At 38.0% G+C, this 27,713-nt stretch overlaps 2 protein-coding genes across 2 annotated transcripts; one reads left to right on the top strand and one right to left on the bottom strand.

Moving 5' to 3' along the window:
• chpfa (chondroitin polymerizing factor a) lies at positions 1-11,452 on the bottom strand. The gene is made up of 4 exons (XM_042494856.1): positions 10,980-11,452; positions 8,118-8,682; positions 4,179-4,361; positions 1-4,052 (listed from the first exon to the last, which is right to left on the bottom strand). Exons 1-4 carry the CDS (start codon positions 11,267-11,269, stop codon positions 2,790-2,792), a joined length of 2,301 nt encoding a protein of 766 aa, XP_042350790.1. The 5' UTR covers positions 11,270-11,452; the 3' UTR covers positions 1-2,789.
• A 5,887-nt stretch (positions 11,453-17,339) lies between these two features.
• Positions 17,340-27,713, top strand: LOC121949016 (pyridoxal kinase-like). The gene is made up of 11 exons (XM_042494602.1): positions 17,340-17,558; positions 19,511-19,565; positions 22,606-22,710; positions 23,109-23,192; positions 24,393-24,427; positions 24,790-24,875; positions 25,041-25,086; positions 25,186-25,297; positions 26,259-26,395; positions 26,518-26,584; positions 27,005-27,713. The coding sequence occupies exons 1-11, from the start codon at positions 17,478-17,480 to the stop codon at positions 27,115-27,117; spliced, it is 921 nt and encodes a 306-aa protein (XP_042350536.1). The 5' UTR covers positions 17,340-17,477; the 3' UTR covers positions 27,118-27,713.

Raw genomic sequence — 27,713 nt, forward strand, 5'->3', positions numbered from 1 at the left:
TTTATATTCAAATATTCTTTATTTTAAAAATTACATTTATTCACAGTTCATTGGGAATTACAGCACACAATTAAATATGATGAGCATTGATTAAAACATATCGCTTTGGTTATACTAGTACCCATATGCATAAAATAATGGAAACCAACTGGTCCAAACAACAATGGAAATTTTTTAAAAAAAAATCAGCCTATGCATTTGCAGTTTGAAACAAATCACTTGATTTTAAAGTGAGAGATATATACACATTAAATTGTCTTCATGGTCAAATGACATGATTTTCAAAGCACAAAATATAAACTAAGATACAATGTATGTTTAATTTTGTCAACAAAAATAATGAATTAATTGCTGTGTACATAAAGCTACAAAAGGCTTAAAAATAGAGTCTATAAAATATTTATACACACAGAGAATGTCATGAAAGTCTCTGCTAGTGCGGAAGTATTCAGAATCTGCATAATTCATAAAGAAATTACAGATAAATAAATTATGGACAAAATACTTAGAGACTTCGCTCAGCGATGGCGGCTGTGTTAACAACACGGGATGATTAATCTGCCACGCACCATTAATTCAAAGCGTCTCACGTCAACGGAAGGCAGAGACGACAAAGATTACCACACTTCATGTTGTAATCTAATCCCTCCATCTTTCACAGTGGTTTTTTTTTTTTTTTGGAAGAATCAGTTTCCATTTCCGCACATTATTAGTGTCGTCTGCTCTCATCGAGACAGAGATGCGTTATATAAAATGACCTCTATGGTCTTTGTTCAAAATACAGCAAACACTGTTGACCATCACGACTGTGGATGTAGTGTTTCTAACAAATACATCGAATCCAATTAAAGTTATATTAAAGGACTTGCCTTAGTTAATTTGATATATTTCAAAGTAAATTTGATGATGAAAAGTGTCTAGTGTCAGCAAAATACATTAAAGGTCTCTTCAAAAGAAATTACAGTGTATTTACTTAACATCAAACAGAAAGCACAAGTCTTTGTGTAACATCAGGAACAGTATTGTGATATTCACGCAAATGTCTTTGAAATTAAAAGCCCTCCATCGGACATCTCGCCAGTCGTGTTATCTGTAATATTGCACATTATAATAAACCGATATCTATCTGGTGTCCAGTACCGCTACCTCCAAAACCACCACTCAATGATGTAGAAAAGGCCTCCCGTTGGACTGCACTGAGACTATTAGGAAGAAACCATTTCTAAAACTGAGCTCAGGAAATGAAGGACAATGACATCATTCAATAACTTACAAAATCTTTAACAATACAGTCCAAAACACTTTGGAACATTTAAACATCTTTTAAAGTATAAAAACTTTCTGCTATACTTGACGAAGTGGAAAAAATAAGTTTCATACATTCTTAATTTCAATCATCTAAGCTAATTAAATCCTGTTTTAAAGTACCACTTCAATGAGGACTCACCTGCAATCACTTCAGACATTTACCAAGGTGATTTTCTCCCCATTATTCATATTTCTCCTTTGCCTTCTGCATGTTAATTTTCTTGCAACATCAAAAGGTTTCACGGAGAAAGTTTAAACTTAAATACACACTGCTGGCATACACTCATCAATGACCTAAAAAGACCAACAGAAGATACTTCCTGTCAACTCTTCTTCCCTGCTTTGAGGCACATAAACAACCTGTGGATGGTTGTGATCATCATATTTCCCCGTCACCCTTTACAAAAACATTAATGGCTAACAGAGTACCCATTCAGTTCTCCCAGCTATGTAACAGGCATTATCCACAGCGAAAGATAACATTTCCTAACCCTTCACAACCATTGTTCATGTTCCAACGATAAACATCAGCTGTGCATCATCTGACCGGGCAACTTGCAAAACAGTTGTATGAGTATGAAAAGTCAGTGTCAAGGCACATATACAAAGATGCGCTTTTGTAAATACTGAAATCAGTAAATGTCAAAAGCTTTATGTTTCAATGTGAACGGGCACACAACCTGTGGTGCATTATACTAATATACATAATATAACCACTAGAGCTATACAACAAAGCTCATTTCAACAATATCTTTGATATTAACATTATGACATTCTATAAGTGTGAAAGTGATGCTGCTAGTACTTCTGATCCCACTGAGAATCAACAAATCACTGCGGCATTTTGACACTTTCAACTCATTGTTTTGGTTAAACTGATTCAGTCCTCCCAAACAAAACTATAAGCAGCTGTACTCAGCCTTATCTCAAATTTATGTACTGTATGATACCTCCGCAACTCATAATGGTCAAAATGAAGATATTTCTTCCAAGAGTTAATGGACCAAGCAGGATAAAATCCAAGCGAATATTGGAAATGCACTGGACGCATGACGAGAACAACAACTCTAACGGGTTACCTATGTAGCCTTGTGTCCGTTGGATGTGCAGTGGACACCTCAAACGTAACAACTGGATAAGCAAGCACTACGTCATGGCTCTGCTGCTGTGAGTTTCTGCCACATAGTGGTCAAAAATTGCAGCTTTTAGAATCGCCAGAGTTGCAAAAATATTTGGTTCTAGCTCTCATCTGTATGGACAAGTACTGTAAACATTTAAGGAAAGGTTTCATTGGGAATATACTGCATTTATTTCTTCAAACTAACTAAAAACTCTATCAACTGAATAGTCCTTGATGCACACTGAAAAATGGAGATGGTCAGACAGGGTCATGTATGTAACCTAAAACCCCAGATATGCACTGTTCCAAATTCTAGCTCACATCAAGCAGCTATTTCAACAGCTGAAGTTAATGGGTTTTCTCAAGTGCTGTTTCCTTGTTCCTGCTCAAACAGCAGCATGGCGAGCTGAGAGCGAGAACCGAGACCTTCCAAGTTGCTCTGCACACATCTGTGATAGATGTCTTCACTTAGACGTGGGTTGCAGGCTTGGTAGCTGTACTGCTGGTGCAATGCTGGCTCCACTGCCCTGAACACGTGCAGATCTGAATACTTTAAGAACATGTCGAAGATGTCCAGGGTCTCGAGAATCTCCTCATTCTCTTGGACGTCTGCCACCATCCGGGTGCGTGTCGCCATGTAGTCCGAGTTGTAAAAACATGCTTCTTCAAATGACCTGCGGTCAAAATGGCCTGCGTCCTTAACCAGATCGACTGTGGCCGGGCGCTGCTGGTTGTGGTAGGCCACATCAGGGTTGAAATCCTGGAAATGGATGGGGAAGAAAACCTGCCAGTTGTTTATGGAATTCATACGGCAGCGGTTCAGAAACTCTGCGTTGACATTTGTGTTGACGTTTGCCAAAAAGAACAGAGAGTCCACTGGATGCTTCTTTGAGATGATGTCCATGAATTTGATCTGGGATGGTGTTTCTGTCTTCACACTTATCCAGGGGATCTTCACTGTGGGGTATTTGCGTTCATAAGTGTTTATCTGAGTCTTTACGCTGGCAAATATATCATTCTGGTTAACCTGCTGTGCTTCCATGGGGTCATAAATAAACAAGAATGTTAGGATGGCATTTTCACTGGTCTCAAAAGCATTTGAGGCATAGACTTCCAGGAAATGATCAACATAGCTCCGGTCCTGCAGAGTGAGAGGTATAATGATGTGAACCCTTGTAGCTTCTGTAACGTAGGGCATGGGGATGATCTCAATCCGACTCAAAGGTCGTACCAGATGAACTCGCTTGGTGATGGAACGGCTGTGACCTTTTTGGTTAACCACCTCCAGCTGAAGGTCCAAGGTGTACTCCATACCCCTGACAGGGTCGAAGCGCCTGTACCCGTTAATCAGCTGCTGCTTCTTCAGGTGCAGGACGGGCTTGTACTTCTTGTTCAGCTCTATCACGGCTATGTCAATGACATCAGCCACATCCATGCGGTCAATACCCTGCAGCTCACACTTTGGAGGACCGTCGATGCATGAATAAATCTCCTCCTCAGTAAAGTATTCCCACTTCAGAACTTCAAACCGAGATTTAGGTTCAAAAGATGGATTGATCCCCACGGGCCACTGGGCGCTTCGGTTGCCCTCAAAGGCAACAACACTGACGTTCTTTATTTCTGCCTGTGGAAACACAAGAAGTGTTCAGATCTGGACAGTTGCTGACCCGCCACGGGTAAGAAAAGAGAAGCCCAGTTTTTATTTTTGACTGAACCATGGGTGATGTGTGACACTTGAAAAGCAGCTTACCTGCAGCTTAGCAATCTCATCGTAAGTCTTCTGGAGTTCAATCTCAGTGAAGTATCTGTGCAGCCTGTACATCTGCTCAGGGTCAGACACTGGATGGACAGTCAGAGCTCTCTTGAACTGTTCACTTTGTTCTTTGTTCGGATCAGAGTTTTTTCCCAACTCATAATGGTGGTACTGAAGCCCCTGAGAAGACAGAGAACAGAAATGTCTTTTCATGAGGCATCTTAAATCGGGAATGACAGAAACATGCTTAATGTTTTTCCAAGCTTAGTTGTTATGCTGTGCTACTTCCACTCAAACAAACATCACACACTATGTAGACAGCATCTTGTGCTCATCTCCACTGCAAACAGGCTGGTTTCAACCATAATTGCACAGTGAATGAAAGACGCATTCTTATTTTGCAAGAATTGGATACTATTGTTGTACAACTGTCTATTGTCAAAGTTTTGATCATTTCAGGAATTACATTTGTCCTGGGAACACGAAGATTAAGAGATGCTTCATTTTAAATCATTTTGCCATTTTTTTAAATAGATAATAAAGTCCAATCACTGCAGCATCACGTGAAAAAGCAACAGCTGAGAATTTAAAGGCTGAAACCAAGTAACACAAATGATTATCACCAGCAACCGAATCCCACTTAAAGACACAGTCACTTAAGCTGAAAACAGAGTAGTCACCTAAGGAGCTTGAGTGATTAAAAAAAGTGAATCCAATCTGATCAAGCTATTAAAAGAACAAAGAATGGAGACACTGCTTAACTGAGCAGCGAGGCCACTCTGTGGTAAATGTTTGCCAACAGCCTGTAGTGGTTCACTTAGTGATGCATTATCCGTGCCTAATTGTCATCAATGTTCTCTCTTAAACAGAAAAAAATGATGTCTGGCTCAGTGTTCAAGCTGTTTTCTTCACTCACACCAGGCCTTTTAACTTTCCCCCTGCTTCCCTCCCACATCGAGGGGGCCCTGCTGGAGCTCTTCTGGCTCACGGCACTTTAGTTAGCCGTGCAACTCGCTCTCAACTGTGTAACAAGATGGTTTCCTGCTTTGTGTCACAGCCAAGGAGGAGAAAATGGAAGCAAAAGACAGCTGAATAACTCAAATACAAAATACTGGCCCACATGTATGTTGTCTACCTGCATAATGTGCATCTGTTTTATGTACGTTTTATTTCCTGTCTACTCTACAGTAACATTTTTGCCTTCACCTCCAACTTAAATAATCACAGTGCATTTTTATTCCTTAATTAATGAACATTGCTTCTCTCTTCACAGTTAGCTTTGTACATATTGTATAGTATTGACCATTTGTTACATAGTGTTTTTATCATTCTCATTACTGGCATGAGGAAGTCACTCCACCACTATTAGCCTGATTTTAAGAGCTTAGCTAGCTTAACGTAGTGTTGCTAGGGCTCTCTTTTACACTCAATCCTTTGAAACGCTGACAAAAATATCTAAGTGACTGACATACATCATCTTGAGACAGAAAAACAGTGAAGCTTTGTACCCCAAAAAATAGTCCACTGGTTCAACTTACAAAAAAAAAAAAAAAAAAAGGTAAGGTCTTTTAGAGGAGTACTTTCAACTTTGGTAGCATTTAGAAAATCTTATGAGCTTTTGATAATTTGGCATACCCAAATAGTTTGACTTAATTTAATATGAATAAAAATGTTGTGGTGCTATTAAGTGCTCAAACTCATTTAGGGTACCTCATCTAATTTCATCCAAGTATTCATTCAAAAATAACATATTTGTAAACAGTGTTGTTAATTTTTAATTTTGACCAACTTCTTACAATAAGTTATCAACTGACTATAACACCTTCATGTCACAAATGTAATTTTTTTATGCTGAAAAACTTTCTTATCTTAAGGGTTATCCACTTGCCCCAAGAGTCATCTCCTCGAGCTGACCACCCTCAGAAACCTGACAGTGTTTTTCTTCATGTTAGGCTGGCTGACTGACTCACTGTTAAGCATTTAAATAACAGACTTATTTTCTTTTTCCTTCTTTTGTTTAGATTTAGAGTTGTGCAACTTAAGTGGCAGAAAAGAGGCAGCCTCGTGTAACAGGGATGGCGGCGCAGGCGCGCTCTGATTTCATCAGCATCAGCTGTGCAGGTGCGCTTCCTGTGTTTGTCTCCCGAAAAGAGGAGCACGTCGGAGAAAAGTTTTGTTTGCATCAAAGCTCGGACAACCACGGAGACGTTATTGGTATGTAGTTTAACAGTAGCACAAAATAATCTGTGACCTACCGCAAGTTAAGTATTTATGTATATTTATTTACGTCGTGCGCGCGCCGTGGTGTTCCGCCAGCGCGAGGAGTGATCCATTTATAGATTAATTTCATTTCTTTGATTTTTGTGACGGCGACGCCTTACATTAGATATAGTTATTTACTAAGCGTTTAATGTGGTAATGTGTGGTCGATCTCTGAGTTGTTTATTTATAAGATTTTGTTGTTTGCTGACTGATCGGCTTGATAGCGGAGGGGGAAAAAAAGTTTATTTATACAAGTAGGGAGGAAATCCAGGCACTCCAAAACTGAGGAGGAATTACATTAGTCAGCCTTTACTGTGCACTCTAAAAAGTAATTCAGGGGACCTGTCACCCCCGCCTAAATAAATGTAAGGTTGCAGGATAAAAACTTCTAATTTATTTAAGTTGATAAACTTTTTAAATTGCAAATATAATTCTGATGAGTTGTGTTGACATAATAATGTTGATAATTCCCTCAACTTAATATTGTGTGCAATTTAAAGTCAAATGTATGTGTCAGTTCATTTCAAACAAAAGTTGTAGCAAGGTAATGAAACCTTCACTTACAATACCTGCACAAATTCAGACAGTTAAGATTGTGTTAAGGACCTGCAGGCCAAAAAACTACAAAGCAAAACACATTTTCTTACTTAAAAACTTGTGTTTTACTATCAGTTATTGTAGAAACGCAACTTAAAAATGCCTTTGATTGTACAAGAGAAGCTAATTCCCCCAACTTAATATAGTGTATATTGCAACAATATATATTGCAAAAAAATAGTAGGGTTCTTCACAGAAATATTTACACAAGGATTTTTTTTGCTGAACAATTATCAGAAATGTTTATATAATAACTGAGTACATGCAAACAAAGGAACAACAAGCACAATCTGATAAGTTCATAAAATATACCAAACCTAAGACAATATCTAGTATGCCATCACATTATCAATACCTACCAATATACACAGCGCCAATTTACATTGATAACCTTGGGACAATGTATTTGAATATGTTGCAGAGGACCACGCACACTTTAGCGTGGATGAAGCAAACTGTGCTGAATGCTCCAAACCACCTCCTCAGAGGGCACTGGGACAGATCAGGTCTCCACAGAGCTTGTTTGACCTTAAATGCTAATGACATTACAGGAGCAGAGCATGTTGACCCACAGGGGATTTTTAACACCATTAAACCTAAGCAAGGCTGAATTCAGCGGCGCTCTGCCTGCCTGTTTACCTATTCCACGTTGCTGCTGGAGCCGTGGAGAGAAAAAATGAAAGGCTAAAGGGTATTAACAATCTAGTCGGTAATATAAACACCACCTCTGTGCTGGCGCGTGGTAATTACACTTTTATATAGCTGTCTGTCAGTTTTTAAGCGCTGTCCCAGAGGCAGCGCATGCTTTCTGCCGTGACAGTTTTGTTTTTCTGTGCAGATGGAGAACCCCTGCTGTAACCTGTCTCGCAAACTGTTCTGAGTGACAGCATTTTATTTCCCTCCGCAGCTCGTCATTCAATTTGACTATGAACTGCCTCAATCCATCCCTTTAACCATTAAGAAGCCAAGACACAGTTTTATGGATTAAAAAAACGATGCATTATTGAAAAAAGCGATGAAAAGGGCTGAATAAGTGCATTGTGATCATGAGCCCATTTAAAAATACGCTCAACCTACCTCATATTCACCGACGCAGTTTGTGTTGGTGTAATCAATGATGCATCTCCCGAGCCACTCGTCGGGCCTCGCGCTCAGGATGTCATTCCTACAGTTTTCCAGGAAGGGCTGCAGTCTGAGGAGCAAGGTGCGTGACAGGATGTACCCAAACCCTCCGTAGCAGTACTTCCCCTCCATTTCTCCACCTATGAACTCCTCAGGACTGCCCATGTAGAGCTCTCGATCCATACTCAGGTGATCCACCAGGGATTTGATCCTGTCAGCCTCCGTGTAGGCGTCGTCTTGGACAAAGTAAAACCAGTCGTATTCATTGATGTAATGATCTAAGATGTATTTGATGTTCTGAAACATGTTCCATATCTGCCTCTCATCTCCGTGAGAGACAACAAACATGCCGTGAGGGACTTTGCGGTTGCGCATGCCGGTGAAGAAGATCACAGTGTCCAGGTGATGGCTGATGGTGCGATTGACAGCTACCCCCAGAGTGTTAATGGTGTTTTTGGATGTCAGGACCCCGACGAACAGACGCTCTCGCATCCCCAACTCTGTGCTTATGTATTTAGCCCTGAAAGAGACATCAAACAGCTACTGAATAAAAGCTGAATAAACATTTGAATTAAAAACACACACAAAAAAACTAAACAAAGTTTTATCAACACTGAATAGTTACTGAAAGACCAAAATACATTTTTCGACTATTTATTTCCAATAACGCTCACGTGACTTAAAAACAACAGTTTATAAAAAGCAGAAAATATTGGATAACGACTTACTCTGTGGTTGTATTCACAAAATTTTAAGGAAATCCAGAGTGTTTTCTGCTTTGTTTTGTTTTTTAACATTGGCTTCCTTTACTGTCGATGAAGTCAAATACTTTTTCTCAGCAGGTGCTGCCCAATAAACCGAGGAGAGGAACGGCACTGAGGTCTCTGGAAGGGCCCAGCTTTAACTGAATGATCTGAAAGCCCTTTTCCCCCAATTCCAAATGTTAACAAGGCGTGTTATTGCACATCTAACTTCAAATGAAGAAACCTCCTGAAAATGACTCAGAAGTCCTTTTTTGTGTGGCGTGTGGGCGGCACAACTCCATGTATTGTCTTTGTATCTGGAACATGGTGCAGCACCAAGAACAACTTGAGTCGGGACGCTGCCAACTCTGAAATTTGAATCCTGACCTCCACACGAGGCCAAATGTAACTCTCAAGTTGGAGTGATTTATGTACTTGTTAGATTTGTCAGTTATTATAATAAGGCAATAACTGAACAGACTGTAGTTAACCATTGCTTTTATTCAACAGTAGAACATGTTTTTAGTTTTTTTTCAGTTGTCATTTCATGAAAAATGACCAACTCTCCAGAGCCATAAGTGTTGTCTTCAAAGTGCTTGTTTTTTATCCTACCAACAGTCCAAAATCCAAAGATATAACATTTACATTGACATAGAGGGAAACACTGGAAATCTTTTTATATAGTACAGTGGACATGCAATATTCAACATTTTTGCTTTACAAATGACTATAATTTGATAACTATCTGACTCGTGGGAAAAAGAGGACCCAAAAAGATTTCCTGGGTGTTTTTAAAATATCAAGATTAACGGATTAACAAGAAAAAGCATGAGTTCACTGAAAAGTAAGACATGCAACGACTTGAATTGTGATTCATCACAGTAAAAGTAACCCAACCTAACTTTTGGGGTTTTTTTTATGATTTTGGACATGGCATCTCTCAGGCTTCTTATTGGAGTTGCGGCAATTTGTGAATTAATCAATTAGCAGAAAGAACAAAAACAAATCAGAAATTATTCTTTCAAGTAAAAATGCAAAACATTTGCTGCAGGATTTGCCACTTTCCGTTAACGTTGTAAACGAAATATATATTTGGGACAAGACATTTGAACACATCTTTTTGGACTCAGGATAGTTGCGATGAGCATTTTTTGACACTTTTTGGCATTCCATTAAAACAATATATAACTGCGACTTTACGACTGTTTTTGTTTGTTAATCTATTATTCTCTCTATGAATTGATCAGTTCTTTAATCTATAACATGTCTAGGTCCACAATGACGTCCTCAAACGTCTGCTTTTTACCAGAAGATATTCAGTTTACTGTCAAGCAGGAGTAAAGAAAATCAGAAAATATTCACTGAAATCTGAAAATGTTGACTTTTTTTTTCAATCACCCAAACTCATTAATACTTATCAAATTAGTTGGTGTTTACTGTAATGGTTGACAACTAATCAATGAATCGTTGCCGCTCTATCTTTAACTCAAACCACTGCTTGACAGCTGGTTGCCTGTAAAACCTGGATGTTGAAATGCTTTCAAATCTAACCTCAGGAGAACTTTTCCACAGGGAAAGTCTCTTTCTCAGAACTGCAATGCAATGTAACCACTTTGGGTGTGAGGACTAACACTCAAACAAGGTCTCTATCCAGGAAATCTTGGGAATGTCAGCCCTGTTTACAAAGAAAATGTGAGGCAGAAGTCAGTCAGCGTGGAGACATGGCACAAAATGCAGTTAATATTAGCTCTGTGGCAGCAGAGAGTGTTAGCAGGAAGAAAAAGAGGCTGCAGACTTATTATCAGACTGTCAGGGAGATGAAAAAGACTACAGAGGAGTTAGGAGTGCCTGCCGTTATAATGTTGTCATTGTAAAATCTCATATGACAACCAATGACACCTGGCAAAATGTGAACAAAACGATTAATTCATCATCTTTTAAAGAGGATGAGTTACGGCCTATTGTACTGTAGCTGGCCTATAATAATGTGGCCTGTTTTCAAAACAAGTATAATACGTGTGTTATAAGGCAGTAATAGACTGCATTTACCAGTTATAGCACATGCAAAGCGTACCTGAAAACTTTCTTTGGGGCACTCTGTTGGACTTGTTTGTATGGGACTATTCTTGGTTCAAAATCCTCTTCAGACTCCACATCGTTGATGGTGGAGATAGAGTTGGGCTTTCGGGCTCCTTTGAGCTGCTCATCCTGACCCAAAGTCACCTCCTCTCCCTCCTTACCGTCTAAGTAACACGCTTCTTCCGTCCAGTTTACACTCAACAAACTCAACGTGAACCCTAAAGAAATACCGATCACCACCGGGCCGACCGACCGCAGGACAGAAATAAACGCTGAAAATCTCATCTTGTGCGTCGGCTCCTCTGTCTCACAGCCCCGCGTCGCTTCAAGCAAGCGTCCGAACAGGCCTCTGGTCCGGGACAGGTCAATTGTGCATCGAGTCGCACTCGACGCAGCCGTATAGACTCTCAACTCAAGGAAAAGATGTAACTTCTTCCTTAAATTTTACGCAGGATTGTTACGTGTCAGTGTAGCTGCTGGCTGACTCCTCCCCGGCCAGACGACAGCGTCACAGGAGGGACTAGTTCCAGACTGAGTGGATGTGTTCAGGCTGCGCAGGGCGGAGGGATACTCAACAACTGAAGGTAGGGCAATGCGACCTGGAACACCGCCACAGTCCCTCTGCGTGTCTCTGGTTTATTACAGGTGATGACCCCATTCATACACGCTGTCATGTGGACTCAGCTGTAAATGCCAATTTTGATGCAGTTTTTTAATCCCATTTAACTGAAACTGAAATTACATACAGCTAACCCGTTGAAAAAATGGGCATGATTTCTTTCAAAACCATGAGAAGAAGGCAATGGTCAACTTAACAAGAAATGGCCCAAAAATTAGCAAGACATTTGTAAAAACGTTATAAACAAAGAAAAGCAAAAGTACTAAGTGACCTTAAGAAAGAGCTAAAAAGAAAAAGTATAAAAATATATGTATCTAATGGGGCTGTCAAACAATTATTTTTTAAAAATTGTGATTATTTGCATTGGGTTTCAATAATTCAATAATTTATTGCAATTAATCACGTTTCAATTACATGTTTTTAATTAAATTATTTTGCATTACAAAACTGTTGTAAAGTCCATATTGACAAGGTACAGAAATGCTTACCCGATTGTCTTGACTAGGAATCAAATGATAGGGACTAGCATAGAGCGGGCTCTTCTGTAAAAGGGAGGCTTATGGGAACCAATAGAATGCATTTTCATTCATATATCTTGAGGTCATCAAAAGATCAAAAGGCCCCTGTGAAATAACCATGCCGTTTTTCAATTGCCAAAACTTAGCCTATATTTGGAGCATTATTCAGTCCCCTGACTGAGAAGCTAGCATGGCATAGTTGGTACTACTGGATTCTTTCTGTGTTCTAGTTTCAGATGATGCTCATATAATCACAGGTAGCTTTTTAAACCCAGCCCAATAGGCCTGCAGTCTCAAGACGGAAATATCCGCCTGCGATTGACACGATTAAAAAAAAATAACACCTTATGTACAAATTGCGATTAACATGTTAACACTGACAGCCCCTGTATTTCTAGATTTTTTTTCCACTGCAACATAATATTAAATACATAATTACAGGAATTTAAAATATAGTTTTCTTCCTACATGTTCAGGTCACTTTTTCACTTTATTTTTTTAAAATCAATTTGCAGGACATTTCTTGCAGGGTTATGCATTGCCTTTTCCCCTATGTTTTCAAAGAAATCAAACAATTTTTTCAGATTTCAGAGGATTAAATGCTTGTGAAAAGCATCTGAATGCTGCACAAGAAAACCGATGTAGATCCAGGTGTTAAAGGGTTAATGTACCCCATGGCCCATGTAATAACAAAATTGTAAAATTAAGCAAACCATCAAATTTGTCAGCAACATAACTGTATTCACCTCTCTTCAGATATTTTTAAGGTGGGGAGGATATTTTTATTTAGCTTAGGGGAGTTACATTTGACTTTAAATGATTGATGTTTGTATGCATTTTCATACCCTCAGAACCCCAAAACCTGTCAGTAGGTATGTGTTTTCTTTAAAAAAAATCTCCAAAATCACACCGTTTATCAAAGACAGAAACTGTGAAATATGCATTTATTGTAAAGGGAGGGTCATGAATTTTCTTCCAGTCATTTAGGGAGGCTCGGGGAAAAATAAATTTGTAGCTCCAGAGAGGGTCAAACAAACAAAAATACAGAGTCACATCCCAGCTACCTCCCTACTCTGATAAATTAAGTACAGTCCCTTAACAATTCCACTCATCTACAATTCAGAGGCAAACTTATTCTCCCCCAAAACCTTCATCAGATAGCTCTAACTACTTTTGTCATGGAGTATTTTTGGAGGTGTTATTAAGTAAAGCATGTGAATACTTTCTCCACATTTGTGGGACTGACATGCACCTTCATGCCTTTCTGGATGAACACCTTCATTAGCAGACTGATACCAGCAGGGAGCACCACCGAAAGCACAGATGTTTCCTCACTGGCCATCGAGCCTTTAATAGTTACCGGACACATTACACTGATAAGGACTGTTACCTTGGCCTCAAAAACTTAAAACTCTGTCCGTTGCTTTTATCTCTTTCATTGCAATTTGCCCTTTCTGAATATATCTTACAGTGTCTTATCTAAAAGAGAGCAATGGTGATGATAAAAACTGGTTATAAATCACGTATCTTGTGTACCTTATCATATACATCTAGTCTGTCTGTACAAACACATTTTGTATTATTTGCATGATTTCAGATATATAATTCAAGATATTTAAGTTTACTCTGTTCAGGTCACGTGTTTTGCTCTTGCGACAGGCAGGTGTAGCCTGTATATCAGCACCGGGCATTGGGCATGACGAGAAAAAGGTTGATTTTTGTGTGTCTTGTGAATCATTGAAAACAATTGGGGATTTATCCAGAGGCTGTAGTGCACTGACACAATTCAGTCAAGTTTCACAAGACCATCGTTATGAATGATCCATAAGAAAAGTAATCAGTCTGTAGCAGATGTCTGTCTCTGTCTGCAGCTTTGTATATTTTAGTGATGATTCGCTCAGCTTTCAGCTCGTCCACCTGGCTCTCGCTCCTCTCTATCTGGCCTCTGTGCTCCTCACCCAGATGTCAGGGCCAGTGTGCTTTGTGGTCTGCTCAGTCGATCCTTCAACTGCATCTGTTTGAGTCCTTATCTGAAACTCGCTGCAGATGATCTCACCCCTCTCACCTCACCTGCCTCACCTGCCAAGCCCAACACAGCCCAAGCAGCTAGATGAGAGAACTCCTCGGTGGCCAGTTAATTTTTTTTCTTTGCTTCATATCCTCAATTAAAGCCATCTCTGTGATATATAACTAAAACATAACAAGTATATCCATGCTTGGATTATTGTGATCCTGCTTTCCATTCACCACTACACCTTCTCAGCTTTTTCATTTAGTCAGGTACAAATTAAATCTCAGCTCTCTTGTGCCCTCTGGTGGAAACCAAAATACCTACATTAATTCACCTGACTTTGGAAACTGAGGGTTATTGAAAGCAATGAACTATGATCAAGGATCAGTGATTAGAGAATAAATATTGACTTAGAATATTTTACATTTGGCTCCATAATTACTGAATATATTCAAATCAATTTGTAGATTATTAGTGGTATTTTTATGGTGATGATAATAACCGTAAATTTATGTATAGACCATTTTCCATAAACACATTGCTGCTCAAAGTGCTTTACAGTAAGTAAAAACAAAACATTAAATAGTATACAAAATGAAGGCAGCCAGATTTAAACAAAGAGTACACAGATTAAGTGATTATAGTGTCTTTTATTGGTCACTGAAATATTAAAATTACATTTTTAAACAATTTAGATACAAATGAAAAAGTCTAATGTAAGGGTTGGGAACAACAATAATAACAGTGTGCCATTTTCTCATTAATTGATCAATTGATTGTATTGTGGACTATTTTACACAGACTGCCAAAACTCGCAGTTGAACAAACCGTTTACATGTGCACATGTATACCACTGAGTCTAATGATGTCACCCATAGGTGGCATCGATTATGTATTTAAATGGTCAAAACTCTGAAGTGATGAGTTTGAAAACCTTTTTTTTTTGAGTTTGCACGCTGCATCCTTATACAAAACCTTAACATTACCCCAAAAGTCATGCACGGCAACATTAAATCACCACAATTAGCTATTGCTGTATGAATTTTGATACATCCTGACGTAGATTCAAATTTTCTAATCATTTTCTATTCTTAAAATTGCAAATTTAGAATGAAACCTTGTCAGAAGTATGTGCTCTCTTAGCACTTTAGAATACAAAGCTGATCTCATTATATTTTGTTGGTGATTTTTTTTAGTTTTGTTGTTGACATAAATATCTGAAAATGTGACTGTGAAAAGTATTTTAATTGTTTTTCTTTTTTATGTCTTTTTTTCTTTTGACTCTTTGTGGTTCAAAAATCTATGTACTGTATTTAGATTCACAACAGAAAGGGAGAGTTCACCTCTAAATCAAGAGCACATATTTTTCCTCTCACCTGTAGTGCTTTTTGTCAATCTAGATTGTTTTTCTGTGAGTTGTCTATTGTTGGAGATATCAGATATAGAGATATCTGCCTTCTCTGGCATTTGGCATGTGGTGCCAATTTTTCATTTACATTTTTTAAATTTCAATTGAAAAAATTCAATTGAAATGTCTCTTTCCATAAATCATGACCTGGTTACTTACGATAATCCACAGAGTTTGATGAATAGAAACCTTAAGTATGCATCTTAGTTCAATACTGCTGGCTCACCTGAGCTTTTAGCATTACAGCTCAGCTAAGGAGGACGCCATTAATGTTTACATCTGGCACTATCACGACCACAAGCCTCTCCTCCATGAGTAGACAGGAAAACTGCTCACAACAAGCTCTGTCTATTATATTGAGTGACCAGGTCATGATTTGGAAAGAAATATTGCTGTTGAGTTTTAAAAATTATTTTTCTTTTCTTTTTTTTTTTTTTTCACTTTGAGCACCACAAGCAGAGATCCATCTAATTCCATTATACTGGAGAGAAGGCAGACATCTCTCATCACAATATCACTAACACACAGCAACTTGCATAAAAAAGTCAGTCAGTCAGACTGATAAATAGCACTACACGTTAGATTAAAAAATGTTTATTTGGTTTTTTTTTAATGAGGGGTGGTTTGTCCTATAAAAAAATCATTTATTTAATCTTCCACTCATTCACTGTATTGTGCATGCACCCCCAGATCACTGAAAACTCTTGAAAAGTAGTATTTCAGGCCTGTTTTCAAATAGTAGTCAGGTAACAACGCCCATAAACATTAAAACAGGTATGGCTTGTTTATGATCCTATAATGACCCTGAGGCTATTAGTCCCCAAAGCAATTTCAATGTAAGTGATGGAATCCAACATCTAGAGTCTACTTTTTATGTAAAATAGAAAAAAAGAAAAAAGAAAAAGTATTCCAAAGTTTATCTGATATGAAGCTTCAGTAGTCTGAAAATTCAGGTAAATATCATACAATGATTCATTGTTTTATGTAGGTGTACACAATTTCCTGTTTGTGTTAATGTCAGAAAGACTGTCTGAAAGTAACTAAAAAGACTGTTACTTTTGAAGATCTTGACTTGGTTTGTAGAAAAAGTGGTATGTATGATTTTTGCACAGAGGGTGAACTGTGTGTTTTTATCACTAATCACTTACATTGTAAATGCATTAGGGATCTAGTATGAACAGAAGGAATAATCACGGTAAGCAAATCCTTTTGCAATGTTCCTGAATATTGTTTTTAAGACTTAAGAAATTGTGACCTATCATTTAACCCTTTAAACCCTGGATTGGCATCAGTTGTGTTGTGCTGTGTTCCTACGCATGGGAAAGGCAAGGAGCACTTGCAAGAAATGTTTGGAAAAACTGCAAATAAAAAAAGAGAGAATCAATTAAAAGGTGAGAAGAAAATAACTTATATTACCCGTGGAGAGATTATTAAATGTTATCCAAAAAGTAAAAGAATGTCTTGGAGAATGTATTTAGGAAAATAGAACAAAACACGTGGGTTTTTTTTTTCATGTTTTCTTTCAGGGCATTTTCTTTACTTTTTTATATTATTATTTTTAGGCCTTTTTCTTGTAACTTTTTACTTATTTCTTTTTGCCCTCTTGCCATGTTTTTAAACCTATTGAATTTTCTAGGGTTTGAAAAGGTTAACTAAATGAAGGCTGAGGTGAACGGTTTCCTCTGACAGGAAGCTGGTGTCTCCCACTTTTTTACGAACCTGTGAACGCATCAGTTTAGGTGTCCTTGCAGCTGCCTGAAGAAAAACCAAATGTCACCAGCAGCGGCGCCGCTTCTGCCCTTCAATGCTGGAGTTATTCCTCACATGCTTAGTATCGGCGTATCAGAGCCAGTACACATTATTAATGCAGCTCTAGGTTTTCCCACGCCTGTTGTCTCTGTGCGGTGTTTTTAAACGCAGTCGGTATAATTGCGGTAATGGAGTGTCGTGTGTTGTCCATTCAGAGTCATGTTGTCAGGGGATACGTCGGGAACAAGTCGGCAACGTTTCCGCTGCAGGTAAGTCCTGGATCTAATGTTCAGGTGGCTGCACGAGATGTCTTTAGAAAACAGTAACAAAACAGAGAAACGATGGCGGACGGGTGTGTTGAATACAGAGCGAGACTTCGTGATGTGTGACATGTGTCCTGCATTTGTGAGGATCCTTCCTGTCCTGCCCAAACATCTGAGGCCGATATCCCGTTTTTAGACTTTACCCACCTACAGCTCAACAGACAATTGCTGTGAAATAAAATAAATAGAATTTAAAAAACAAACAAACAGTGCAATATGACCACTTTTCAGTCCGAAGTTTGAAAATAAATTAGAGCCCAGTTATCTCCTCTCCGTAAAAAACACAGCGTGTAGCTACAGGTAGCAGCTTCAGTCAGTGTGAGCTTTTTTGTAACTTTGTTATATTAATCAATTTAATGTCCTAGAAACAGTGTGGGTTATTGAAATGTTTGAAATCATGCTATTAGCCTAATGATTTCTCCCCATGTAGAAAACAAGAGTTTAATAAAACATACTGATGTTTCTGTGTGTTGTGGACTCAGTTTGAGAAATACCATTTTACATTATAACTGGCCACTTTCAAAGGCAAATTGCAGGGGTCGACAGAATATCGCCTGGATGATTATTGGCTCGATATTTGGCATTTTGATGTTTATCTGGATCAGCGTTTTATTTCAATGATCACCAATAAAATGAATTGATTAAAAAGTGCAAAGAAAGTGTCAGCATGAGAGGAACTTTTACAATGTCAAACATTAGGGAGCTATTTTTATTTTTTTCATTCATTTTTTGAAAAACATAGATTTAAACCTGACTTAATTAAAAACAAGTTGCTGGGAACCTTGTTGTATTTGATGTTGAAAGTTTCAGTTTTGAATAAACATTTTTACAAAGTGTTGTGTTGGAGTTTGGTTATATTCCAAATTCTAAATATTGACACAAAGATTTTAATTTTGAATGTAAATGCATATAAGTTCCAAATGTTGGCTATCAATCTCATTAACTACTTATAATCTGTATCTGTATCAGCTCTAAAAAACCAATGTCTGTTGACCCCTAGCAAAATAAATCCTTCAAGATTGTTTTAATCTGACTTCCCACTCTACTCAGCTACTGTTTTATTTTTCATTCCCATATCAATGCAATTTCTGAGATATACAAGCATGAATAAATAAATCCATAATGGCAAATATTAGGGCTGGGCAATATATTGATATTATATAGATATCATGATATAGCCTAAAACTAGGTATCGTCCTAGATTTTGAAGATTATGATGTCGGTTTCGTCTTTTCTTGCTTTTAAAGGCTAAAGTGATTTCATTTTTCTGAACTTACAAGACGTTTGTGGCTGTTCTGTTATTTTCACACCCTTAGTCATTACTCCCACATTATTAATGGTTATTTATCAAAAATCTCATTGTGTAAATGTTTTTTGAAAGCACCAATAGTCAACCCTAAAATGTCCTTGCAATACTGGCACTGAGATATTTGGTCAAAAATACCATGATATTTAACTTTCTCTATATCGCCCAGCCCCAGCAAATATCATGTTCGTGTCATTGAAATTTGTGTGACGGTGCTGAGACGACAAAGAGCTGACTCAGCGATCCATTTTATGGTTCTTATCTCAAAACAAGTTTCCTAACAAAAGCTCTGCAAGCTAATTTTCACGGAAACTACCGTGTGTCTAAAAGTGCAGGGAAAGCATTCAGAAACTAGAGCATTAGATAACGGTGTTAAAATGTAATGTGATATATATAAAGTGTGACCTGAGTCCTGTCAATGATTACAAAAGATAGTAACTTAATCTGTGATTTAAAAAAAACACACTATTCTCATTGAACAACTCCCACAGTAATTGCTCTTCCCACAGTACAGTGAAATCCAGCAGCTCCTTTAGACCTGTAGACGTCATTGTTCTCTGTTTTAACAGCTGCAAAATGTCTCTTTTCTCAGGTGCTGGGCTTTGAAGTGGACTCTATCAACTCTGTGCAGTTCTCCAATCACACAGGTTGGTTGAGTGCTTCTAAATTGCCCCATGTGAGGAAAACGGGGTGATTTTTATTCAGTTTCGCAAAGTATATTAAGCCATTTTCCACTAAACAACTCGACCCCTTCATCTTTCTATTCTCATATAAAACTGTGTGTTTTACTTTTTACTGGTGTAGTGCATAGACTGGAAATGCTCAAAACATTTCAGTCAAAAACCATTTAGTTCTCTGTGGTGTCAGTATCTGAGAGGATCTTTGTGTAAACTTCAAACACTCATTTTGTTTGAATCTTGTGCTCTACCAGCACACACACACACACACACACACACACAAACACACACACACACGGACACCAAAAAAATACCTGCAGCCCATTAAGAAAGTGCAGGTTTCAAAACATTCAGAAACTGGATTTGGAAATGAATTTTTTGGCTAAAATATGTATTCACAAAATGTTTGAGTGAGAAATGCTGAACCCAAAGACAATCTGTGTTTGTTTGACTCTACTACCTTTAATTAGGCGGCTTAGGTTTTGGGTTCAGAGGTCTGATGTTCGTACGGAGTCAATCACTGCCGGAAGTTCTTGTACTTTGTCCTTCCAGTGCAGAAACCTCTGGATGACTCACACAAATCCACTCTTTTTAATCATCAGTTGGGTTTAGAGGAGAAGAATCGATCACTGAGTTTTAAAGTTAATGTTTTCTAAGAACCATTTCTGTCTGATCACTTTGTCTTCTGTCTCTGTTAACTTGACATTGGGTGTATCTGTGGGAGCATGTTGCCTCGTATGGATACTGTGTTGCACAAAATTTAGTCTTTTCAGGGACAATTGACGCCAAGTTAGATAAAAGATGCTACAATCACACACATGCTGCACACTGGGGCTTTCTTTAATGTAAGTGTGACTTTTCTTTCCTCTTTAAATTGAGTTTATTAAGGAATTAACATTACAGTAAACCTTTCAAAAAAGAAAAAACACATATAAAACATATACTGCAGCTTACAGTCTGACAAAGGGAATCCAAAGTCGAAAAATAAATACTAATAACTAATACTAAATAAAACTCATAAATGCTCTCTTGGTTCATCTTTTCGCTGTTTTCAACTCTGGTTGGGTTAAAAAGATGTGAACATATGCTGGCTCTATACTCGCTAAAATGAATATTAATTGAAATGAATTTCATTGGGTTGTAGTGATAGTGCTGGGGCTGTTTCTGGCTGTGTTTCTGGTTGTTTCAACTCTTTAACAAAAAGGTCTATCTCTGTCAGTATCCATCCCATAATGTTGTCAGACACTCAGAACAATCTGAGCCCTTTTAGTGGCAAAAACACAAACGCTTTTAGTGGACGGAAATTGACGGTGCTCTGAGTGTTTACATTGCAGCCTGTCTCACTCAGTACTGGACCGCTTATCAAAAAATGTTGTTCCCTGGTCCTTGGTCTCCATTTTAATGTATTTATTCATCAAAATAAAAATTTGATCACAATAACATTATTGTTCCCGTTAGTCACTTGGACACAAAAACACGAGTCAGGAACCAGGTAGAAAAAAAACAAAGACACCCTTTAATTTTACCAAATCCTGTTGATCCAAATAACGTCATCTCTGGCTCGGTGGTTAATTTATATATAATTGCCAGCACTATCATTGTCCCACATAGACATACTTCATTACAGTCATCCTGTGCAATGGAGCAGTGAAATGCTCACTCATTAAGGAGAGCAACACAACATTTAATGTTTTGATTGAAACTTGTTGGCTGAATCACCTGCAGTGAGGATAGAATTGTAATCTGGGGATCATGTGCCAAAGTATGTGAAGAATGTGCTTTCGCCACGGGGGCAGCAGACATTTGCACAACTTAAATCAATATAAACATCTGCTTCTCGGTGGGAGGAAAGTGGTCAGTGTTGAGCATGTGGAGAAAACTACAAGGCTGTGTGGACTATAATCTTACATCTAGTTCACAGTAGAATATGTAAACAACAATAATAAACAGAAACTTACACCCTTGTCAGAGGAATTAGCGCTCAGGTTGCCCTCCAACCGCAGCACATGCTTTCACTTTGCTAAGTCCTCGCTGCATGGAGGTGCTCTCACTGACTCAGGGTCAGTTTGGGTTCTGTGTGAACCGTGTGAAGAATATGGAAGTGTGTTATGTGCATGTCCAATCATTTGCAGTCAGAACAGCTTGTGCATGTTTATTCTAGGTCAGTGGTGAAAGAGGGACAAAGAAAAGGGGGAAGTTGGCAGACAGGATACAGGCATTCCATTCAGTCAGTGTGGAGGCCCCTGTTTGGGCCCGGACACCACACAGAGGAGGGGGACCTCAGCAGAGGGCGTGGGGGATGGGAAGACAGAGCAAGGAGGAGAAAAACACTTGGATGTCTGTTTTTTAGACAGATGCACAGCAGGGCTAATACAATACTACAGTGTTTTTCTTAGTTTAACCCTTTGAAATCTTAAGCGACATCACTTTTCTTGTGCTGATTTCAGAGGCCTTATGAAAATATTTGAATCTTTGAACCTTGAGCAAATTGACTCGATTTCTTTCAAAAATACATTGGGGGAAAAAAGCAATTAGTGACTTGGTAATACATGTTTTACAAATTGAAAGAAGTTAGTAGATTTTGAAGTTTCTTTTAAAAATGTCTAGAAAATGGTATATTTGTAATGATCATAATTACATATTTAAAATGACTTAGCACAACTATTCCAATTTTCAAGTACATTTCAGGATCATTTCTGTTTTTTTTTAATGTTCTTTTTCTTTTTAAAGCCAATTTTCAGGTCATTTTCTTGTATTTTTTTTCTAATTTCTTGCTAATTTCTGGGTCATTTCGTCTTTCATTGCTCATGACCTTCTCCCCATGTTTTTGAAAGAAATCATGCAAATTTGCTCAGGATTTAAACAGTTAAGCAATGTTAAGTGTGTGTCATGGTTCCCCAGGGATCCTTAAAAAGTCCTAAAACATCTTCTTTTTGTTTTCCAACTTCAAATTGAATGTCTTCACAATGTCATGTAGTTTTAAACTTCCGTTGTCCCTCTTGAATGCTAGGCTACGCCCACTGGAAAGGTCAAGTACTGACAGCCGAGGAGCTAAATGTGCTTTATGAGGGCATCAAGCTCAATAAGGTGAACCACTATGACTACATCCTCACAGGTGAGTCTGAGCACCGTGTCCCTGTTTAGAGATGAGAAAGCTCAAACCTGGTAGCAGTGATCTTGAGCAGCTACGTTTGATGACAGCTTTGTTTAGTCCTTTATGAGAACTGATACTAAATTGTCCTTCAACAGCAGCCTCAGCAGGACAGAAATCCAATACACAATGTGGTGCTGCCTTTTGTATGAAGGGGCACATTTTCCCCCTTAAAGTTATCGATGTGCAGACACTAGTGTACCTGCATTTCTCTGACCTTAAATTTGACCATTAATTTGTATGAGCTGCCATATTTGCATTGATAAACTTTGATTAGTAGTTTTAGTATTTGCAGAGGGAGCAGCAAAGTAAAACAGGCTCACTGTAGGTAATTTTATCTTCATCACATTTTTATCCCCAAGGGTACAGCAGAGACTCGTCCTTCCTGGAGATGGTGGTTGACATTATTCAAGAGCTGAAGAAAGCAAATCCCAGCCTGGTATATGGTGAGTAAACACTGTTATATTGTTCACATTTTGAATTAGGCCTAGGAAATATATCGATATTACATCGATATCGGGATGGAAGACTTGTTGTTGGAGCTATATGTTGGTCCTTTTTATTTTAATTATTATTATTAGTGTGTTGTAATAGATTTAGTTTTTGCACAATTAGTATTTCTTTTTGTAATACGGAGCACCCACGGTTATAACGATAACTAGACAGGTAGGACCAGCATGCACCTGGGTAGGCAAACTGGTTTTTATATCCCTGCAAGAGGGGCAGCAAGAACCATGGTGTGCCAGTGGCCCTTTGATTGTTTGATTTAAGTTTGATTTTGATTTTTGCCAACAAACGGCCGCTACACTTGGATTGTTAAAAATATCAGTTTATCAATACATATCAATTCTGAAAATTTAAAACGGTTTCAGTATTTTCTGCAGTATCGATAACACCGTAGCATCAAAACACCAGTACTAGCTGCACTTCCTTGCTCTTTTTTATGGCTTCAATGATGAATTTTCCCGGTGGCATCGAAAATTTTTCAAGGTATTATATTGAAGTTAGAAATGTCACTATTGTGACAATACTATATGAGACTAGCCTTTGATTTTGGGTATCATAATATTGTAAGTGTTGTCTTTTCCGGGTTGAAAAGGCTGCATCACAGTAAAGTGATGTTATTTTCTGAACTTACCAGACTGTAAGCTAGCTGCTTTATTTTTTGCCTTTACCCATATAGTCATTATATCTACATTACTGATGATTATTTATCAAAAATCTCATTGTGTCAATATTTTGTAAAAGCACTGACAGTCAACCCTACAATATCGTTACAATATTGTTATTCAGGTGTTTTGTCAATATGTTGAGATATTTGGTTTTCTTCATATCGTCCAGCCTCAATGCAAATTGAAATAACCACTGCTGGTTAGCTGATCTGATCAGTGGCTGGACAAAAACATTATGATAATTGATTGATAATTTTTAGTAAAAGTACTGGAGTACTACAAGATTTCCTATTTTCAGCTTCTCATTTGCTTTTCTCTGTACTAAGTGATGGTAAACAAATGGTAAAGTGATGGTAAAATAAAAATTAGCAGCTTAACCAATAATGACAGTCATCAGTTAGAGCCCCAACAGAGTTTAATTTTTGCTATTTCTATGTAAGTCCATCGTTTAAATATGAGTCTTCTTTTCCACAGTTTGTGACCCTGTTATGGGAGACCACGGTGCTATGGTAAGCATCTTTCAGAAAATTCCCAATTTTTCCTCGCCCAGTCGTTACAGTTGATGAGGATTTACTGTATTGTGTCCTCTTCTGTCCTTTTTCTGCACTGCATTTATGAAGTAAACTTTCAAAGAACTATATTTATTTAAATTTTAATTTAAATCATAATTAGTCTGTAAAACTAATTGTGTGAAAGTAATCCTCTAACTTTTCTTCATATAGTAATTATTTGTTTTCACTTTGGGGAAATCCATCATTTAGAAAAAGTAGGCGACACTTGTAAGGGGTTCAAAACTGCATAGAAAAGGAGGTTAAAAAAAAAAACACACACACACTCACAATGAAGTTCTTATTTTGGTGATGTGTTTCAGTACGTTCCAGAGTACCTGCTTCCCGTATACAGGGACAAAGTAGTGCCTTTGGCCGACATCCTCACCCCCAACCAGTTTGAAGCAGAGTGAGTGCACTTTCAATCATCATAAACAGTTAATAGTACACTACACAGCATCGTTTGAAAAACATCCATAAAATCTGGCTGTAAAAATTATGTAAAGGATGATTCTTATTTGGCATTATTAGCTAAAAGGAATAATTATTTGATACGTGACCTCTTTTCACACAGGCTATTAACAGGGAAGAAAATCACCACAGAGGCAGATGCTATTGAGGTGAGTATCAAACCTGTGTCTCACTGTGCTGTGTCTAGTTTAGTTTGTGACACCAAAAAGTACAAAGCTTGAGGAAATGGGACTCCTTCTACTTTTCAGGTGATGGACTTGCTTCATAAAATGGGTCCAGAGACCGTTGTCCTCACTAGCACGGACCTACCCTCAAAACATGGCGACCAGTTCCTGGTGGCCCTTGGGAGCCAAAAAATGGGTAAAATACCAGACCAACTTTCTCCATACAGAATGTCTGTTTACTTATTTTTACTTCACACCGCTTTCACAAACAGTGTAGTACTTTCTTTACATGTGTCCCGTATTTTGATGTATGCAGATGATTCCTCTGTGTATATGTCAGCATTCACCGCCAGTGAGTTAAACACTGATCTTCACTTAAAGTTGCAATCAGTGGTTAAATGAATAAGGGAAAATAAACTTGTCCTGAATGTGTCTAAGACCGATCTTTCCATAATACCGTTATATTTGGTTCAGACCACACACGTAGGAAAAAACCTGTCTTAAATCTTTGTGTAAATGATGCATATTGACCAAGTGCTAACATCCAGGTAATTGTCTAGGATAGTAAACTAACATGGACAAAACATATACATAAGATACTTGCTAAAATGTAAAGTGGTATTTCAGTTATTAAAAGATGTGCAAAATGTTTGACACAAAACTGAATTAGACAGGTGATTCAGGCCTTAATATTGTCCAATCTTGACCATTGCCAAGCAGTTTGGTGGAATACTACAAATAGTACTAAACTGAGCAGCATTTATAGCACTCTATTGTGACTACACGATCAGTGTAGTTGAAATGCATAATTGTCTAAATTGGTTATTTGTTAAAAACAAATTACTTTGTTCATTACTTGGATTTAGATGAAACATCTGTTACTGTTTATTTTATTCAATAATTTATCATTCACTTTAGATTGACACGCTATAGAAGAAAATTTAACATTAGCATCTTCACTATGTTAAGTCTGTTTTGTGGACCCCAGTAAGAATTGCTGCAGTAATGCTGTAGTAATGGGAATAATTGGGATCCTAATAAACTAAAATAGAATAAACTTGTGTTTACAACAAATTATTTAATTTTACTTTTTTCTGGTGGAAGAAACCTTTGCCCCAAGATAGTGCCGATATAATTATCCTGTGTCCTCTCTGTAGTGAAACCAGATGGGACCAACACCAGTCAGAAAATCTGCATGGACATCCCTAAAGTGGATGCTGTGTTTGTGGGGACAGGAGACCTGTTTGCTGCCATGTTGCTAGCCTGGACTCACCATCACCCCAAAGACCTGAAGGTCAGTAGTACACTTGACTTTTCAGTTAAAAAGCTGATGAAATCAGGTCTAATTATGTTGTCACGTTGTAATAAATCAATCCGAACCTGCTCGTAACCTTGTCTTCCTTCTGTTTCTCTCAGACTGCCTGTGAAAAGACTGTTTCAGTCATGCACCATGTCATTAAGAGGACCATTACTTATGCCAATGGTAGGAACTGTGTGTGTGTTTATTGACTTCTGTTCGTCATGTGGCCTCTCCACTCTATCTTGAAGTCGTTTACCAGACATAAAAGAGCACTGTTTGCTTCCCTCTGCTGTTATATTTACACAAAGTCAATAGTAATCAGCCAGTAGTGTGCATTATGTAGAGGTGGCAATGTCAAGATGCATGTGTTCGTTGATTACAGGACAGATTTGGTTTCACTATTATTAGGTATCAACTCAAAATAAATTACATTTAGAAGGAGGCACAGAAGTTATGTCATAGCTGTTGTTTTTATAACTGCATGTAAAAAGCAACAAGAAGAATAACAAACTCAGCGTGAGATAAGAATGACCTGTTTACCACTAGGTTGATCAGTAAGTGAGAGTCCAAAAACCTCTTTCTGTATTTCAACTCTCTTCTCAGAAATGGCTGGCCCTGGGAAAAGGCCCAGTCCTGCACAACTGGAGCTGAGGATGGTTCAGAGCAAAGCCGACATTGAGAATCCTGCCACTGTAGTGGAAGCAAAGGTTTTATAAAAGCCCTCACACTGAAGGCCGTAACATTATTGTGAACATTCACACTGCGACGGTACAAATCAGCTTGAAATCTGGGCAGTCCGCCAGACACATGTAGGATCTTCACATCAAAGACTTTCACGTGTCTCTGCCTTACAGAATCTCTGAAGGAGTACAACAGTGTTTTCATGAAAGGGTTCAGCAGGATTTATTGTATGTAGATTCTGCTGAGAAACACTGGAATCACTGCCATATGCGTCTGTACTATGGCCTGTGTAGACATCATCTGCCATTCAAAAGAAAAAAGGACATTACCCAACTATGTTTAGGGTTAAAGATAGTGTAAGTGTACTTGAATCCTCCTTAACATGGTGGAAATTATTTCTTGCTAGAAAACAATTCATCTTAAATGAAGCTGAATAGATGCATGCATGACCATGCCTCTACTTGTTTTGGCTATGATCCAAAGTAAGGACTAGTCACATTTAATTAAAGTGTGTTGCTCACAAGGCATTATAAGCACATCAATATACAATTTATAATGTAATGAAAATATAATGATTTAGGAAGTAATGCAAAATGCAAAAGCAAAGGGGTTAAAGGTCCAGTGTGTAGGA

The sequence above is a fragment of the Plectropomus leopardus genome, chromosome 10 (genome assembly GCF_008729295.1).
Source record: "Plectropomus leopardus isolate mb chromosome 10, YSFRI_Pleo_2.0, whole genome shotgun sequence".
Classification (NCBI taxonomy): Eukaryota; Metazoa; Chordata; class Actinopteri; order Perciformes; family Serranidae; genus Plectropomus; species Plectropomus leopardus.

Coding starts and splice junctions, on each gene's coding strand:
- chpfa (XM_042494856.1), bottom strand. CDS start 11,269: ATGAGATTTTCAGCGTTTATTTCTGTCCTGCGGTCGGTCGGCCCGGTG. Junction 8,683..10,979: donor GCCCCAAAGAAAGTTTTCAG/GTACGCTTTGCA, acceptor TGTCTCTTTCAG/GGCTAAATACATAAGCACAG. Junction 4,053..4,178: donor ATGAGATTGCTAAGCTGCAG/GTAAGCTGCTTT, acceptor GTGTTTCCACAG/GCAGAAATAAAGAACGTCAG.
- LOC121949016 (XM_042494602.1), top strand. CDS start 17,478: ATGGAGTGTCGTGTGTTGTCCATTCAGAGTCATGTTGTCAGGGGATAC. Junction 17,559..19,510: donor CGGCAACGTTTCCGCTGCAG/GTAAGTCCTGGA, acceptor CTCTTTTCTCAG/GTGCTGGGCTTTGAAGTGGA. Junction 19,566..22,605: donor GCAGTTCTCCAATCACACAG/GTTGGTTGAGTG, acceptor CTTGAATGCTAG/GCTACGCCCACTGGAAAGGT.